Source organism: Alternaria novae-zelandiae (assembly GCF_023758075.1).
Source record: "Alternaria novae-zelandiae strain BMP 2774 chromosome Unknown scaffold_5, whole genome shotgun sequence".
Classification (NCBI taxonomy): domain Eukaryota; kingdom Fungi; phylum Ascomycota; class Dothideomycetes; order Pleosporales; family Pleosporaceae; genus Alternaria; species Alternaria novae-zelandiae.
The window spans coordinates 792,175-805,706 of NW_026056965.1; the positions used below are offsets into that span (position 1 = coordinate 792,175).

The 13,532-nt window shown below is 49.1% G+C and overlaps 3 protein-coding genes across 3 annotated transcripts; 2 read left to right on the plus strand and 1 right to left on the minus strand.

Annotated features, from left to right (window-relative positions):
• Positions 1-2,792: 2,792 nt before the first annotated feature.
• J4E88_003298 (uncharacterized protein) lies at positions 2,793-4,240 on the plus strand (the record flags this gene model as incomplete). Its single annotated transcript, XM_049396951.1, has 3 exons — positions 2,793-2,811; positions 2,867-2,961; positions 3,020-4,240. The coding sequence occupies 3 exons, from the start codon at positions 2,793-2,795 to the stop codon at positions 4,238-4,240; spliced, it is 1,335 nt and encodes a 444-aa protein (XP_049257293.1).
• A 481-nt stretch (positions 4,241-4,721) lies between these two features.
• On the minus strand, positions 4,722-9,509 carry J4E88_003299 (uncharacterized protein; the record flags this gene model as incomplete). The annotated part of the gene is made up of 8 exons (XM_049396952.1): positions 4,722-5,513; positions 5,569-6,275; positions 6,330-6,657; positions 6,707-8,239; positions 8,291-8,560; positions 8,611-8,878; positions 8,928-9,212; positions 9,277-9,509. The coding sequence occupies 8 exons, from the start codon at positions 9,507-9,509 to the stop codon at positions 4,722-4,724; spliced, it is 4,416 nt and encodes a 1,471-aa protein (XP_049257294.1).
• A 1,424-nt stretch (positions 9,510-10,933) lies between these two features.
• On the plus strand, positions 10,934-12,713 carry J4E88_003300 (uncharacterized protein; the record flags this gene model as incomplete). Its single annotated transcript, XM_049396953.1, has 4 exons — positions 10,934-11,184; positions 11,244-11,905; positions 11,955-12,123; positions 12,176-12,713. The coding sequence occupies 4 exons, from the start codon at positions 10,934-10,936 to the stop codon at positions 12,711-12,713; spliced, it is 1,620 nt and encodes a 539-aa protein (XP_049257295.1).
• Between the last annotated feature and the right edge of the window lie 819 nt (positions 12,714-13,532).

Here is a 13,532-nt window from a genome sequence, read left to right on the forward strand (position 1 = left end):
GTAAAATAGGTACTTATAGTAAAGCACTACTTATTTATAGTCTAATACTAGCTATATAGAATAGTTAGAGTAATAGTATCTCTAGATAGTACGCTAGTAACCTTTTTAATTATACTAGTAAAGACAGCGCACTCTTTCTTAGTTTTAAGAACTAGAAAAGTATAGCTATAGTAGTTAAACGTATAAAGCTTATTAAGCTTCTATAACTATAGGTAACTAGTATATAGCGCGTAACTAATCTTAAAGAGTCTAGATACGTAGAAGTAGCTTATAATAATCTAATTATTACTAACTATAGTTAAGTTAAGGTAAAAAAAACTATTAAGGCTTAAAATAGAGTAATATAGAGTATAAAAGGTAGATATAAGTAGAAAGAGAGTAAATTAGTATAAAGTACGCGTTAATAGTCTTAGTTAGAGTACTAGAGGCTAGTTAGTAGTAATTTAGTATAATTTATACTAGAAACCTCTAATTTAAGCTAAACTACTCTATTATACTCTAAAATAAGCTATAATAGGTTGCTTTAGACTTCTTTAAAATTCTAGAAATAATAGATAAAAAGAGCTAATACTTACTATTATAGAGTAATTAGAGAGTAGAAAATAGAAAAGAGAAATCTAACTAGCTAGAAATACCTAGAGCGTATAGGCCTACGCTAGCTCTACTAGCGTAAGTAGTAGCTTTATACGCGCGTTTGTGCATAATTTTCTAGAACTACTACTTTTTATAATAGATTTCTACTTTTCTATAAATATAATATATTTACGCTAGCTTAGAATAAGCTGTTATAGACTAAAATAGCCTATTATAAGCTATAGTTACCTTATCTAGTCTATTAAATAATCTTAGAAGTAGATTAAGAGTAATCTACTCTAAGAGAGAAGATAATATTAGGTTCTAGCTCTAAAAGGCTTAGGCTAACTTAGTATTAGCTATAAATACCTTAGAATTACTATTATAGCTTAGTAGTAATTTGTCTCTAGTCTTTTTAGAATAATATACCTAATTATAGTCTAATATTATGCATCTAGTATTTAACTAACTCTATTATTTAATAATAAAAGCTTACTAAGCTAATAAAAGTAAGTTTTAATAAAAAAAGTATACTAAAGTATAAAACTTAGAAATAAAAGTCTTTAAAATTATATAAAATAAGAATATTAGTATTATTAAAAGTATTTATTATATAGTAATAGCTTTAAAAATAAAAGTTTATTTAAAGAGGTTTTAATATAGTATAAGTAGTAGTAGATATATAAAAAAATATACTAACTTATATATAAAAATATATAGTATTTCTACTTTATAATCTACTTTATAACTTATTTTAATAGTTTTTTAACTAATAAGCTATAGTTATATTACTATTTTATTTAAATTTTAAAAAAAATAATAAAGTAATTATATTACTTATATAGTAATTTTTTTAAAATAAGCTACTTACTAAAGTATTAGTAGCTAAGCTAAAAAGGCTTAGCGCGTTTTTACATATACTTTAGATATAAAGTATATATTAAACTTTATTTTACGTCTTTATAAGATACCTAGTAGAGAGTAGTTACCTATTTAAGACCTAATTTTTTAGATTTAAGATACTTATTACGCTGTTTAAAATAAAACACTCTTTCTACTAGAGACCTTAGCCCGACTCTCCTACACTACAACTTCTAGTCCACAACCCGTGTACTACACTACTTTCCGCTAACTGGAGCGGTAAATCTCCTCTTCGCATTACAGCTCCTAGCATTCTTCTCGAGGTTATTACATGCAGTCACATCTTCAGTGCTGTGGTGCCGATGTTCGTCGCTGGCAGACTGACTGACTGCGCTAGTGGGGTTCCGGCACTGAATTCCCACAATGGGAAGGTTTGAGTGGATGTAGAACGCGGCGGACTGTTACCCTTTTGCTTTTACGCGGAGTTGCTGGTAGATGCGTCGTTATTCACGACTGCGCAGGGCTGTTTCACACGGTGCTGGCTGGTTCATGGAATATCTTGTACTTGCCTGTGCGTGTGAATTGAAAATCCTAATAAATGTATGTTTTATATTCTTTTACCCGTCTCTTGCCTGATCGCTTATTAATGAGTTGTAAGCCAGGCTAAGCTGTGCGCCCGTCGATTCTACTATGGAGGCGAGAAGAGCGACTGAGGAAGAAGGCTCGTCGTTCTTTTTTTATAGCCCTATTGAAATACTGCTACATAGCATGACAGCTTGTATGAAGTGGGTGTTGTGTTATAGTTTGGTACTTTGAATTGGGAATTTCGCGTTGGCATGAATGTGAGAAATGGAACGCTCCATCCTCTCTGACGTTGAATTGTACTGAAAACATTTTCAAAAGATGGTACGTTTACAAACCCTGAATGACAGCGTATCCCAGTTTTGTGGAAGACATGGGGTGAATTTGCTGCCCAATCTTGGGTCGGACATTGCACGAGACTCAGGACATGGTGCTTCGGGATTGTGGCGAGGTAGAAGCTGGAGTATAGGCGGACAGAAGTCTTAGACGGTAGCTATGCTTACTCATCATCTACAGGGAAGCGTAGAGGTGATAGTCGAAGCAGTTCGCTTTGTTGGTTCACTACCCCGCAAGAAACGCCACATGCGCCGCCACAACCCCCACAGCCACAGCTGACGTAAGGAGCCTTGGGATGCTCGAACCATCCGTTCAGTATGACACTCCACTCTTCACACGCCCAACGCACGCGATCAGGCAGCAAAGTCTGCGCACCCTCTCCTACACAACAACAGAAAAGCGTGAATATACCAGATTGAATTGCGACACAAAACGTCACCATGCCGCCGCCGCCTCCTCGTAAGTCAATGCTCCTCTCCGTACTACACGTGCGATGTACTGACACCGAACCCAGCACCACCGCCTCCCATGCCTGGGAAAGGAAGGGGCATGCCACCGGCTCCGCCGCCAATGGGAGGGATGAAAGCACCAGCGCCGGGTGCAGGCAGAGTTCGTCACATTCACAGGGACACCTGCACTACGTGGAACCCGGGCTAACGCGTCACAGGGAGCACTCTTGGGCGACATTACAAAGGGCGCACGACTGAAGAAAGTGACACAAATCAACGATCGATCTTCCCCTATAGTCGGCAAAGTCAGCGACGGACCTGCAGCAGCACCCATGGGCGCGCCCAAGATTCCTGGAGCTCCGGCCGTTCCTGGAGGGGCAAACCGAGCAAGAGCCAACAGCGACAATGGAGATGGAGGGAGTGTACCGGCTTCGGCACCGCAACTAGCAGGAATATTCGCTGGAGGTATGCCGAAGCTTAGAAAAGCAGGCGGTGTCAAGACAGGCGCAGAGGACCAGGCGCCTTATCTGTCAGACCCCGAATCGAACAGAGCTTCAGCTCCTCGAGGAGCAGCGCCCAAACCGCCTGGACTTCCTCCTTCGGCACCTCCTGGGCCTCCGATTCCAGGTATGCGACCAGGGATGAATGCGCTCCGGGGCCAGGACTCAAGGCCCAACTCGGTAGCCTCGAGTATAAGCGGGAAGCCTAAGCCGCCTCCACCGATTGGAAAGAAGCCTCCTATGCCACCACCCTCCTCTCGAAAGCCATCAGGTCTCGCTGCACCACCTGCTCGGGCACCACCTCTCCCAGGATCCGCGCCGCCTGCTCCTCCGCCCTTACCCCCGAGCTCGACGTCTCCTCGACCAACTGGAGCACCACCTGCTCCTCCACCACTACCACCTTCGCCAGCCCCACGAGCGACCCCGCCACCACCGCCGCCGCCTTCAGTTCCACCACCAACGAGCGCACCAGACGATGACGACGAATACGATCCGTATAAATACAATTCAGCGCCTCCCATGCCTCCACCACCGCCTCCACCCTCGAACGGGCACGCGCCGTCGCTCGCAGAAACAGCCGCGCGCAACGCATTCAGCCGCACATCGCCTGCTGCTCCCCCTCCAGCACCACCGAGCGCACCCGCGCCTTCTCCACCACCCAGCCAACCGCTCAGCCGACCCGCCTCTCAAACACCACTGCGATCGATGATGGATTCAAGCTCATACACCTTGTCCAACGGCGGATCGAGTATCAAGAGCCCGACCAGCTCGCACGCTGGAGGGAGGGAAAAGGGCAGAATCAGGCCCATTCACGATTTGAGATGGAGATTCCAGGACGAAGGGCAATTCCCACGACCAAGAGAATTCACCGGTGGACCGAAGAGATACCGCGCTGGACGAGGCAGCAGTGTGCCATTGCATTTGAGTGCGTTTGAATGAGCAGGGTCGTGACACAATGTTTTTTGGGGGCGATTTGTTGCATTGCTGCTGGTCAGAGCGGGTTTAGGGATAGATATTGAAGTTTAGCCTTGGCGTTAACGGGGTTTGGTGCCTTTTGCGGTGTGTTGTGGACGGTCAGGGAAGATTGTTGGCGAGATGGTGTATGCGTCGCGTGACGGTACACCATGGGTATATCGCATGCAATAGCAGGTACCTCAGTACGTTCAAAATATCAACAATATATCGTAAGAGAGCGACCGGTTGAGACCTTGTGTTGGAATACCGATTACTAAGATCTAAGGTTTGAATAAGAAGGAATCTATGTTTCCGTGTCATCGCGAGCCTTGTGGCTAGGTATCGAACAATGAAAGTACCATCCCCAGAAAGGGATTGAAGAAAAAAGAAGGAACTATTGACAGCACGTCAATCCCCGATGAAGCAAAAGATCAGCTGCGACCACGACACAACGTGCCCAGATCGCCTAAGCGCTTTTCTTCTCCTTCTTCGTCCTGGGTACACGGCAGAGCCAGTAAAGCGCAATCGCCGCCGCCACATTAAACACAACGTAAACCCAAAGCAGCCCGAAATCCCTCCAGCGCGTATCCCAATCCGCATGAATACGCGTCAGAAACTGGTTCGTCGAGTCCATCTGGCAAAAGTTGCACTGTTCCGTCGCCTGCGCATCTCTCAGATAGCCCCCAGCCATCTCAATATACTCAGACATGTACTCGCCACACGTCTGACCCTGCGGCGGGAAGAAAGTTTGAAACTCAGAGTCCGCGCAGTAGGCAGGCGCTTGACCCAGCGTCGTTGACATGAAGCTCGATACCAGGTAGGTGAACGGATTAACGCGGTACATGAAGATCCAGAAACCGGGTAAATCGTTGGGACCAGCGAGGATACCGCAGAAAGCGTACAGCATAATCGTAACCAACGTAGCGAGTGCACCAGCGATTTCCTCATTGGGGGAGCCAGCGATGAGGAGATGAGCGAGTGTGCTTGCGAAGATGAAAACGGCGACGACGATGAGCAGGGCGTGGAAACCGCGGATGTTGACTGTGTTTGTGGCTTCTGCATTGCGGTATAGACCGGCGGGGTAGTACCATACGAGGAAGCAGAAGATGGCCATGAAGGCATTCCAGGCTAGCTCGATGAAGATGTTGGAGAGGACGAAGGCTTGCCAGGCGTAGGTTTTTGATTGCCGCTCGCGGGCTTCGTAGAGTGTTCGCTGTGAGATCCACATTGGCATGATTTGGTAGATTAGTTGGATTACCTAAGGTGGTTGTTAGTGTCTGTCCGTTATATCTCGCTACGATATCTGAACTCACCACGAAGAGGAAGATGAAGACACCAAACATCTGGTTCTGGAGTCCCATCATGGTGTTTTCGCTTCCGAAGAAGGAAAAGCCAATCAACAGTGAGCAGCCAATCGTCAAAATGGCCTTCGAGTAGATATATGAAGGGGTTCTCCAATACTGCTGGGCGCACCGCATGGCTACAGCGCAGAGCTGATCCATGAACGAGGCAGCGAAGACCTGATGGCTGGCGTCGGCTGAGTCCATGATAGCAGAGGGCCGGTTGGCAAGGTCCCTGAGATCGGCAAGCTCGGTCTGAAGATGCATGTACTCTTTGCTGTTCTTCCAAACCGTCGGCCAGTCGACCTCGGTCTTTGCACCTGGCGCCGCGCCAATCGCCGCGAGCATGTACTCTGCAGGGTTGGTACCAGGAGGGCATGCTGATGCGCCGTTGCGGGTGAAGTAATCAAGAAGAGTTTCGGAGCCGCGACCGATCTCGCCGAAGTAGACGGTTCTTCCGCCTTTGGCTAGGAGAAGGAGTCGGTTGAAGCGCTGGAACAGAAGAGAGGAGGGCTGATGGACTGTGCATAGAATTGCTTGGCCGTCTCGAGTAAGCTTCTCCATCAAATCGCAGATGGACCATGAAGTCTGACTGTCGAGACCGGATGTAGGCTCATCAAGAAAGAGCAGGAGTTTTGGACGAGCGGCGAGCTCAACGCCGATTGTGAGGCGCTTACGTTCTATAGGAAATTAGCGAAGCTCGTAGAAGCAAAGTTGCAGTATTGGAGGCTTACGTTCAACATTGAGTCCGGATCCTGGGATTCCGACCACGGCATCGGCGTACTGTTCCATGTCCAAAAGGCGAATCACGTGGTCGACATAGGCCAGCCGCTCTTCGCGTCCGTACTCAGGCGGCTGGCGCAGCAATGCTGAGAACTCTAGCGCTTCTCGCACAGTGGATGTGTCCAAGTGGATGTCTTGTTGCATGCAGTAGCCAGTCTGTCGTTGGAAGCTGTCGTCTCGTTGACGGCCGTCGACAAGCATGTTGCCGCCAATGACACCCATGGTTGTTCGGCTTGCGAGCACGTCGAGCAATGTGGTTTTGCCTGCGCCTGACACACCCTGGAAATTTGTTAGCTTGGATTCTAATTGATTGTGTTGAACATCATACCATAAGAGCTGTCAGTGTACCGGGCCTGATATAGCCGTCCACACCGTCTAGGATCTTGCGGGTTTCTCCCTTGATCTGGACTTCATAGGAAACTTTCTCCCAATGGAAGATGGACACCTGCTTCTGTACTCCAGATTCCGGCTCAGTGTCGCGATCAATCTTCTCGCCCTCGTGAGCGGTCGCTTCACCATTCTCCTCATCGATACTCTGCTTCTTGGCCGTGCTCTTCATCTTGGATCGACGAAACACAAGCACCTCGCCCTTGGACCGTTCGGAAGCAACCAACTCGCTCATAACGAGATGTGCGAGGAAGAGAATGACAGTGATAGCAATGATGATGCCATAGTTGGACCATCGCTCGCTATACTGATACTGAAAGGCAGTCTCGACGTACGCAGTGCCGTTGACGTAATCGAGGCCTGGTTGAGAACCTTGCACGGCGCATGCTCGCTGTTCGGGGGCGACGTTCTCATACGATGGACCAGTGGGTACGAAAGATGAACAAGCGAATGTGCGGTCATGGAACTCGTTGACCATGACGTTTTCGAAGCCATATGCAACTGGATTGATCCATCGGAACCAACCCGCCCACCCCTTCATATACTGGATTGGGATAGCGAATCCAGTATATAGCACGAGCATTATCAGGATGAGAGAGCTCGGGGCAAGTGCTTGTGAAAGAGTCTTTGTCATTGAGGCGAACAGGCGGAAGAACATGCTCATCGAAAGGCCGGTGGTGAATCCAACGAGCAAGAAGTAGAAGTACGGACCGGGTTCTCGGCGTAGGTTGGACATGAAGTAGAGCGTTGTATTCACCACGAGACTGTTGGTGATCTTGTATGGTAGATCCACGATCATGGAAGACAGGGCCTCTGCCGATGGATGATAAAGGGCATATCGGTTGTGCTTCTCGACGATAGTGCGTTTGGAGTAGAGGTTCATGATTTCGAGCATCGACCCGAAGGCATTGAGCAGCACCACCATGAACAAGACTCCACCGCGCTTGAAGAACGACGCTGTGGACTGGGGTAGGTTGTAGAAGATGCTCGCTATGATGAGCGCCTCAAAAAAGTTGACAACAAGCATCGTTAGAGGTACACTCGGATCGTTCTTCAGCCTCTGCACGTCTCTCCACATGCAAAGACGAATCTGTCGCCAGTACGAAAGGGTATAGGGTGACTTCTGCCGTTGCTTCTTCGATTTCTCCAGGGTTCTCGAAAGCGCAAAGCGTTCGTGTTGCTCGCCTTTGAGGGGATACGTGTTGTCGTATTCCTCTATCGCTTGCAATAGCCGTTGACGGTCGGGGCTTTCTTTCCAGCATCGAGCAAAGTCGTCGGAGGTACGCGGTGTTTTGCCTTCGAAGCCTGACCTGATACGGCGCTCAGAGGCTGACGTCATTGATGTAAGGAAGTCGGGCGTAGTCTGGGAGGCAGGGCATTCGAAGCCAAGGCGTTCGAAATATGCGCGTGCTTCGTTCGCTGGTCCGAAGTAGATCTGTCGGCCTTCGTAAAGTACGGTCACTTTGTCGAAAACCTGTGGGGAATCAGCATTGCTATTTTTCCATGTAATCATGCTATAGCTTACCTCATACGCGGCTTGTGGAGCTTGGTAAATGGCGATGACACATGCTGCCCCAAAGACATCGCACTGGGTTCGAAGTGTCTTACAGAACTCCACAGCATTAGCAGAATCAAGTCCACGAGTCGAGTTGTCCCATAGTTGAAGCGGGGCAAAACTGAGAGATGCTTCCGCGATCGTCACTCTCTTGCGCTCGCCGCCGCTGACTCCTCGTACGAAGTCGTTGCCAACGCGTGTGTTGACCGTGTGCGAGATGCCGTACATGGCCATGATAACCTGTCAAGAGTCAGTAATCGTACCGGTTGAGTCCAAATTGGAGTACGTACATCTCGAAGATGCTCGGCATAGCGCCGACGACTGATGCCACCAGGAATGGTACGAGGTGCTCGAGCCAGAGCCGCGAAGTAGAGCGTGTCGCCAACACTCAGCTGGGGAAAATGCGCGTCAACCTCAGCGGTATAGATAGCTTCCCCGCGGAAGACGGTGTTCATGTCCTTTGCTGGTACTCCTTGGTAGTTGAGATACGAGTCAGGGCTGACTTGGAAGCCGTGAGTCTCGCCTGCGATAGTCTTCAAGAGTGTGGAACATCCTGATCTATTGATCGTTAGTTGGTGTCACCGAACACGACAACAGTCAAACATACCCAGGTGGTCCCAAGACACATAGTTGCTCTCCAGGAAGGAGCAACCCATCAAGATCTCGCAAGATCTCGATCTTCTGCGTGCCTCTGCCAAACAGCGAAGGAAGCTTCAATATTGTATTCCCTACTGTCGACTGGAAGTCGGTTGGTGAACCTTTGCCCCACACGTTCAGGCCTCTGAAAGCAACGCCCGCTACGCGAGGAATGGTTTCCTCGCTACTATAACGCAGGTTATAGAAGGAGCGCGCCCAATCCTTGGCACGGAACTGGTCGCTCCTGGGATCAAGCCTAAAGATGAGTGTACGAAGTCAGTATTTGTCTCACATACAGTTCGTACATGGATATTACTAACCCCCCATGTGCATCCTCGGCGAAGGGTGAGCCAAAGTGTTGCTGTTCAGACTGTGTTGTAAACTTGCGCACGAGCTCGTGAATGTCTCGATCACGCTGTGCTTCTTGTCGAACTTTGGTCTCGTCGTCAACTCCTGTGAGACTAGAGCTAGCGTCCGACTTCAGATCTACGCGGTCAACACGTGCTTCTTCGGTTGTCGCTTGCGCTTCTGTGAAGCCTAATGCGGCTGACATGCTGGTCAGAAAGGCAGGTCCAACTTCGGGGAAACTGTGACCAGGTGAATGCGTCAATCCAGGTATGCCTGGTTCCTAGCGGTCACGAACAACATTAGTCAATGTTCTCAACTGGGGTGTATGCACGAGGATACGTACGGTTGGGAGCCCGTGAACAGATCGATTAGCGCTCGCTAAGTGTGAGCAGGGGGAGATCTGAGATGGCGATGTTTGACAGAGCCCGTAGCCCTGGTAGATTTACCTTATATCATACGATGCTTTTTTGCAAACCATGCCTTTACGACTGTGGATGATGTAAGTTCCTGCCTCGAAAGTCCCGGAAGTCCATGCCCAGGTGCCATGATTGCAGACAGTTGTCTTCGGCAATCTTGGCGCGAATGAATCGAAGTGAGCGTTCGCGTCCAGGGCTGCTGTTGGTTCCTGAAACGTGCAGGGTGCGGACATTCGGCAAAGCCCGAAAGTCCGTGGAAACCCTCGGGCTCCGTGCTGCACCAAGCATCCATCTCCACCCTCTACGAAGGATCGATCACATTATCTATTTCCTATGCGCGAAACCCCGGCAAGCCGCCCGCCGAAAATTCCGCTGTTGCGCGCGACTTTCTTCCCGGGACTTCGGCGTGCTTTTACCGAACGCTCTTAAGATGACGATGAAGCTTGCCGTAGGTACCTGCCCTAAACCTACGTCCGCAGAACCAGTCCATCTGCTAAGCTGCCATTGAAGTGTCTTCGTTGTAAACGAAAGAAGATTAAATGCGACAAAGCAGAGCCGATATGCCATCAATGTATTGCCGCCAAGGAAGAATGCCATTATGTAGAGCGAAGACAACGGCCGCGCCATGCCCACCAAAAGGCTGTCGTACAGCATCTCAGTCAGCGACTAGAACAACTGGAGAAACAAATTAGCGACGCTGGTGATGATCGGTCGTCATCCGTATCCGAAGTCGTGCCCAGACGCGATAGTATCCGAAAGAGCACTCCGGTGCCTTCACCCGAGGCCTCATTAACTGTGGCTGATGGCCAGGATTCATGGGTAATAACAGCCACAACCGGAGGCGCTCGTGTTTGCTGCGTTTTGTCTTGATATCTCGACCTCCTCGAAGGTATCCATAGCATTTCACATGGTCAACGTCCTGTCAGAATATCCCATGCGGACTTACGATGTCTTATCTTCTACTGTGTTACGAAGCACATGAGGTACATATAGCGGCAAAGGGTTGGGGTCGGCGATACAGCTTCAAAAACGCATCCCTTCATATGAGGAGCCATCAGCACACGACTCAGCACACACGAGCGCCTTCGAAAATCTTCTCAACTATCATCACAGCTAATCATGATAGATCTACCGACTTGCAACGGACACAAGACGCAGCTTCCAACACAAGGCTACCCCAGTCTCGACACCAACACCAAGCATCGACAACGCAATGCTGTCTCTCAACGAAGCGCTCGAAGACCTTGGAAAGTTGAGGGTGCGCACTGATACGCACAGCGCGGATCTGAACCTATCCTCCGCAGAAGCGCGGACGTGTATTGACGGCTTTATCTCCGTCATGAGCTCAATGCTTGCGCCAGATGCATTTTCTCGTTCCGTGATCGATACTGACCTCCTCTACGCGCTTCCCGATATCATCAAGTCTCCTTACGTCAACATCGATCCCGTGGTCCGCGTTATGTAGTAAGTAACCGATAATTAGTGCGGCTTTGTGCCACATGCTGACTTTAGGTGACTTCAAGCTACAACGCTCTGTTCTATGGACTGCAGCTGACTGACGGCCCGGGAGGAGATCTTACGACGAAGGCATACATGAAGATGCTGGAGAGCGTACCCGCTTGGCTTGAGTCTCCAGGTGACACGAATATGGACGTACATATTGCAGCCCTCTCAGCATGGACGGCAATGACTGCTCACGACTACCAGTTGGCATGGAAATTCCACTGCAAATCGTGCCAGCACATCAAGTCGATCGGCATAGATCGCCTAGATATGGTCCCGGCAAAGTCATTCGAAGAAGAAACCGAGAGAGATGTTGGTCGCTACACCTACTGGTATGTCGTATCGATCGACACATTCTTCCGTTTGTTCTATGGGAAGCCCACTGTTCTGCGATGGTCGCCAAACAAGGTCCGCCCGCCCCTACTCTTTCGTCCCGACAACATGCATCCTTCGGCGCTCCATGTTACCATCAGTGTCGTGTGGGTGCGATATACCCTGTTGACCGTAGAGGCGATCGGTTACATTGACGAAAACCCGCCACACGATCGCAACAGCTGTGTCCAAAAGGCTGACGAAGCTTGTTCGCAAATGGAAGACCTCATCAGCGAATGGAGATTGGAGGAGGTGATGAACGGCAAAGAGACTACAGATGATGTTCGCTGTCTTCTTGCAGATCACATCAGTAGGTAAAGTGCGGCAATGAGCTAAGATTGAGCTGACCTCAAATTCAGTGAACATATATGCGACTATCATCGGTATTCAGAGGCTGGTACAACAGCACCGAACGAGACCCGGACCTAAGGACATCACCCTCAGAGCCGCACGAAGAGTTTTGAGCATTATCCTTGACTTTTATGCGGATATTAACCTCAACGCTAAGTTTAAGAGTATCACGAATCAGTAAGCCGCCACTCTCTTTACTTCGCGCCAAGCATCCGCTGACTTGGCCCAGTTTCATAACGCTCTACCCTTTTTGCGTCGTGTTCACACTCTACGAACACATTGTGGCGTGTACCAATCCAGATGATTGCGAAAGCGATATACAATCTCTCGAGACGATCGGCGTCGCCATGGCGCAAAGCTGCGCAGAGCGTCAGGACTTGATACCGTTTGCCAAGACGATCAATGCACTGAACAGGGTCTCGCGGAGTCTACAAGATGAGAGACGCAGAGGCCCAGCCACCGTGGATTCCAGCGACAGCGTTGCTCAAGGGATGAACATGCCGCCGACAAGTTTCGATACGATCCAGAACTTGATGGCCAGCGAACTCCCAGACATTGACATGTCGGCCTTTTCATCGATGCCGGACTACACCGCGAATATGGATGGCGACTTCCAATCTCTCGGCTTCTTGAGGGGGCTTGAGAATGACTTTGTCACGCGGAATTGGCAGACTGATTGGTGGGATCTTGGTGGTGGGGGTGATGGCGACATTAGCCAGATGCCAGCGACGGATCCCACAGGCTTTCCCTACACTCCACACACATAAGGAGGGCAAACTGTCAACGAAGCTCGACCTTAAAGGGGCTATGGATCGCTTCGGTGACCTTTGGGTGTATATATTAATATTCGCATGTCTGTATCATAGCTGTTTTAGGGTAGAGATGTGTGGTTTACTTACTGAATGGAGAATCTCGAATTGCGTCCACCAGTTAACCCTCACCAAGGATTTCCGGGTATATAAAGGCGCAGGGCAGAATACTGGACATATCAGCTCAGGCCTACCCCACCTCATGTCAGTACTTTGGCTATCCTGTACTAGCTCTCGTTGCCCGCTCCACTGACGCTATGCACCAGACAACATGCGGTACATCCACCAGTCAGCTTATCCGAGAACACATTGACCTTATACGAATTCATTCCTTGAACAATTGAGCATATTTTCAGAATATCACAATTATGCCCCCAAACTACACGCTCTACGGACTTCCCCACACAAAGCCTCCCAAAAGTTCCGACACCAGCCTCCTTCCTCAATACATCGCGTGCGGTCCACTTCCCAGTAACAATGCAGCCTCCATTTCCATCTCCCACAGCAACCTGGCAAAATGAGTCCTACGCTGGCGTCGACCCATCAAATCCCAATCTCCGCAAGATAGGAAAAACAATCATCATAACCGGAGCCGGTAGGGGTAGTGGTCGCTCGACCGCTCTCGCCTTTGCCAAAGCACATGCAGCAAGAGTGATCCTAATCGGACGTAGTGAGTCGAACCTTCAAGGAATCGGGAAAATAATTGGTGACAGCAAGTTAGACTGCATGGTCTTCTCCGTTTCAGCAACCGACGAGACTGCAATGCAGAATGTTGCT